General features: G+C 38.2%; 1 protein-coding gene across 1 annotated transcript; it reads right to left on the reverse strand.

Annotated features, from left to right (window-relative positions):
* Positions 1–303: 303 nt before the first annotated feature.
* On the reverse strand, positions 304–3,498 carry vig-2 (VIG-2 protein). The gene is given in 5 exon segments (NM_001124285.1): positions 304–1,109; positions 1,396–1,458; positions 1,571–1,636; positions 1,894–2,639; positions 3,478–3,498. Coding segments are annotated over 3 exon segments (156 nt in total). The 5' UTR covers positions 1,598–1,636; positions 1,894–2,639; positions 3,478–3,498; the 3' UTR covers positions 304–1,043.
* Between the last annotated feature and the right edge of the window lie 706 nt (positions 3,499–4,204).

The following is a 4,204-nucleotide window of genomic DNA, read 5'->3' on the forward strand; positions in this document are numbered from 1 at the left end:
ACGAAAACAAGGACATTTCTAAGAGGCCCCAAACTTTTGAACGGTAGTGTATATAAAAGCCGTCCTGTGCTAGTTAAGATAAACCGTAATAGTTTATGGGCAATATGCTTTAAAACTGCACATGCTAAAAGAAAGTATAATTGTATTAATGAATGCTACTTGATCATCTATTTTATTTATTTGACTGATTCCTCCTTACTGATGGTGTATTTTATATATGCTATAATCTTGTCTATTTTGTTTTAGTGTATTTCCAAGAGCACCACATTGTTGAAAATTGTCAAATAAAAATCAACAAAAAAATCAATGCCAATAAGAATGTAATTTACAGTCGGAGTCGTTTTATGCACATCATTGAATATCAGTACTTCACAGTTTGTGTTGATTTATTTGACCCCTCCGCCCCCACTAGGTACCACCCTTTCTCTGTTCGAAGGATAACTTCATGTGATACAGATATACAACTAAATTGACAGACACTCATTTGACAAGGAGACAAGACACTGAACACATTAATATTGACAAACAAATAGACAGCAGATGTACTTTTTTGAGGAGAATTAGCTACACAAAAATAAATCCAAGGACTAATGGGAAGAGTGAATGTTGTGGGGTAATATATACACTGTGTACAAAACATTAGGGACACATTCCAAATATTTTAGTCGTCCCCCCTCCCCTTTTCGCCCTCAGAACATTAAATAGGCCAACGAATGACAGATGAGTGAGAAAATAAATAGATACTCAACATATTTACATATCAATCTAGATTGTATAACCATATATCCTACTGTACAGTATTTACAAAACCCTACGCGTGTACCAATGCCATCTTTAGGCTACAGTGGCCTAGTTCACGCTGAGGTGATACAACGGATCTTTGTTTACGTGCAGACAAACCCATTGACAGGATCCTTAAATTGTATCACAGCTGATGTGTGAGATGCGTTGTACAACAGGAGTGTGAACTAGGCCAATGTTTTGATGACCAAGCCACCCAACAGATGGTTAGTTAATGAAGATTTTAAAAAGGCTGTCTTCATTTAAAGGCGGTCTTCCTCATCTTTTCTTTCTCTCCAGATGCAGAAGCTGGGATTTCTTGAGGTCATCTGTAAAGACACCCAGATGAGTGTTTGCACCATATATTTGCGCAAATATTTTAAGAAGTGAGTGATTGTCCCCAAAGCTGTTAGTGCAAGTTCTACAAATGTACAGACACCCCTTTAGCTCTGACATTCTTGATATAGGAGGATCAGTGACATTCTTCTCGATCTTAGTTGTCAATGGTTTAAACGGTAGTTTAGCTTTCCCTTTTTCACAAAGGGCTTTTCCATTACTGACACACAAAGAAAGTGAATTCATGATATTGATAACAGAAATTGTACGTCGTCATACCCATTCCATTTCCTCATTGTGCTCCTCTTCCTGGCAGCAGGTCACTCCCACTTCCTGATCAGCCTGTTTAGACAGACGAGACAACAACGGCTCGTCATATAGTTTCCATGACCACACCCTTTGGCGCGCGTGTGTGTCATGTGTACACACAGTGAAGAATAATCAAACCACGTACCCAGTCCATCTTCTCATCTCCAGACATGTTCAGATGGTGGAAGTTTTTGATGAGATCTGTAAAATCCTGGAAGACGAGAAAATATCCAAAATCTGAAAATCTTCGCTGCTTCACTTGAACGTGGTATTACTTTTAATATGACAGATTTATCTGGTCCGACATGGCCTACTCAAAGGCAAAGAATATTACTGTTCATTTTGAACTAGTGTTGAGTGTAGTTCTTGTTGGCTTTAAACTGTAAATGTTCAGATGGAGAAAGCATGCTGATGTGGACAGAGCCACGGTGAAAAGATGTATACAGTAATATGTCATACACAACTTACTCCATCCACATTGTCCTTTGCTGCAGGGGAAAAACCATCTGTCGCTTCATAATTCTGGGGAAATTATTCATAATAGTTAGTAATTGACTTTCGCCCTCAAATGTTTCCATACATAACTTATATAAAGGAAGCATTTGATGTCTTATCAATTAAATGAAATTGTAGAATGTTACTTGATTTTACAAACACAAGGTAAACACAATATAATAACAATAATAAGGCCTAATTTATGAATAGATATACAATTTCTTGCAATAAGTGCACAAAACGTATGTGTAATTTATAGGAGAAGACGGAAGAGAAGAGAAAGCTGACTGTTTTTGACATGGGCCGCGTCACTGACCCACGACTAGCGTTGACTGTCATTGACCATGGGCCGCGTCACTGACCCACGGATTAGATCGATGGCATCACCCATCAGTTTTGGTTTGTATGTTTTAAGGCAACATACAGCCTGTTCGCTCCCTTTCGGCCAGAGGTGAGTGAGAGACACTCAAAAAGAAGAGGAGAAGAGTCATATAAACATTAGTGTAACTCAATACATCATCAACTATATAGTTTTCACTTGTTTTTGTACATTAGTTTAAGCAAAATCAGAAAATGGAAATAACTCCCTGAAAATTCATGAATATTGAATTGATCTTTCTCCAACGGTGAACTGCCTCAGATTACCATAGTGGTTTAGCTGCAAATGGTGTTATTTTCTTCAAGGTGTTGTAGGAGCTTCTTGATGCTGTCCACTGAACCTGCAATGTAGAGAAAGTGCCATTCTCATTGAAACCTAATGTATTATTTTGTTATTTTTTTCTCCCCCTTTTTTTCAAACAACTCAACGGTGCAGACATTAAAGTAACTGTCCAGTGAAAATCTCACTTTTAAAAGTTAATATTCTGTTAAATTATACCCAAATAATGTTGTTGACTCATCCTATACTCTTATTTGTGACCAAAGCATAAATTGGAGAGAGAAAAAAAAAGCAATTCAAAAACCCCACCTCAAACTTGCATCTCAAACAGACATTGCAAAAATAATTGCTTTCATCATAGAAGATGATGTCATCCTCCTGAGGAGAATGAGCTGGCCAATCAGTGGTCTACTGCTTTTCAATAAAGTTACTTTTTTAAATTGGAAGGAAGAATGTTTCACTCATATTGTAATTAATATAGGTCATATTTCATAGAAGCCTGGATTTGAACGGTCCTGGCTGCGGTGCCATCATGGCTCATGGTGCCACTCCCTTTCTGTTTTCTAGCGCCTGGTGGGAGGAGAGTGCCTTGCTCTTCCCTTTCTGGTTACACAGTAATGTTGTCTGTGTCAGTTATCTAACCAAATACATATTTTGTTTGTGTATATCCTCCTCTCTAGCACCACTCTGTAGAGCATATAACATTTTACATGTCAAATGTTAGTCATTTAGCAGACTCTCTTATCCAGACACTCTTTGATAAACTATTTTATTGAGCCATATCCATTTAATTGTCTAGAATCCATAAGCAATGTAAGCAACATGACTTTACAGATCACATTTGTATAATTTTACATAATGCAAGAAACAAGCTAAGCCAGTAAAAAAACGTTACTTACCAGTGACAATAAGGAGATCGCCTGCTCAAATTTGTAGTGCACAGGTATTTATGCTCCAGCCAGCACAGACTGTACATAAACCAGCCACGTCATATGAGGAAAATACTGCCTACTTACAAGAATTGAAAGTGAAACTTAATTCCCATGGTTATGTACAAATAATCATATTAAATGCAGACACTCCTCTCTTCGACGGGGACGAGAAGACAAAGCTTCCAAAGGCGTGTTTTTCCGCAATTGCATTTTGAAATGTTATAGAATGAGAACAAATTTTTTCTAGCGCTTGGGGGGAGGAGTGTGCCTTGCTCTTAACATCAGCAGGCCTCAGAAACAGGCACAAGGCAGGGCAGACTCTTTAAGACAACACTATGAAATAACACATATGGAATCATGTAGTAAGCAAAAAAAAGTTGCCACCCTGTCACGATCGTCCTCCTCTTCATCTGAAGAGGAGAGGCGAGATGGATCGGAAGACCAAAATGCGGCGTGGTAAGTGTCCATGGTAAATCTTTAATAAAGAAAGTACTGAACACTGCATACAAAACAATAAACAAATGACGACCGTGAAGCTACAAAATAGACCTGTGCTGACACAAGCCACTGACATAGACAATCACCCACCAACAAACAGTGCAACCCAGGCTACCTAAGTATGATTCTCAATCAGAGACAACTAATGACACCTGCCTCTGATTGAGAACCATACTAGGCCGAAAACATAGAAATG

The sequence above is a fragment of the Oncorhynchus mykiss genome, chromosome 17, assembly GCF_057628025.1.
Source record: "Oncorhynchus mykiss isolate SJ-2025 chromosome 17, ASM5762802v1, whole genome shotgun sequence".
In the NCBI taxonomy this organism is placed as follows: Eukaryota; Metazoa; Chordata; class Actinopteri; order Salmoniformes; family Salmonidae; genus Oncorhynchus; species Oncorhynchus mykiss.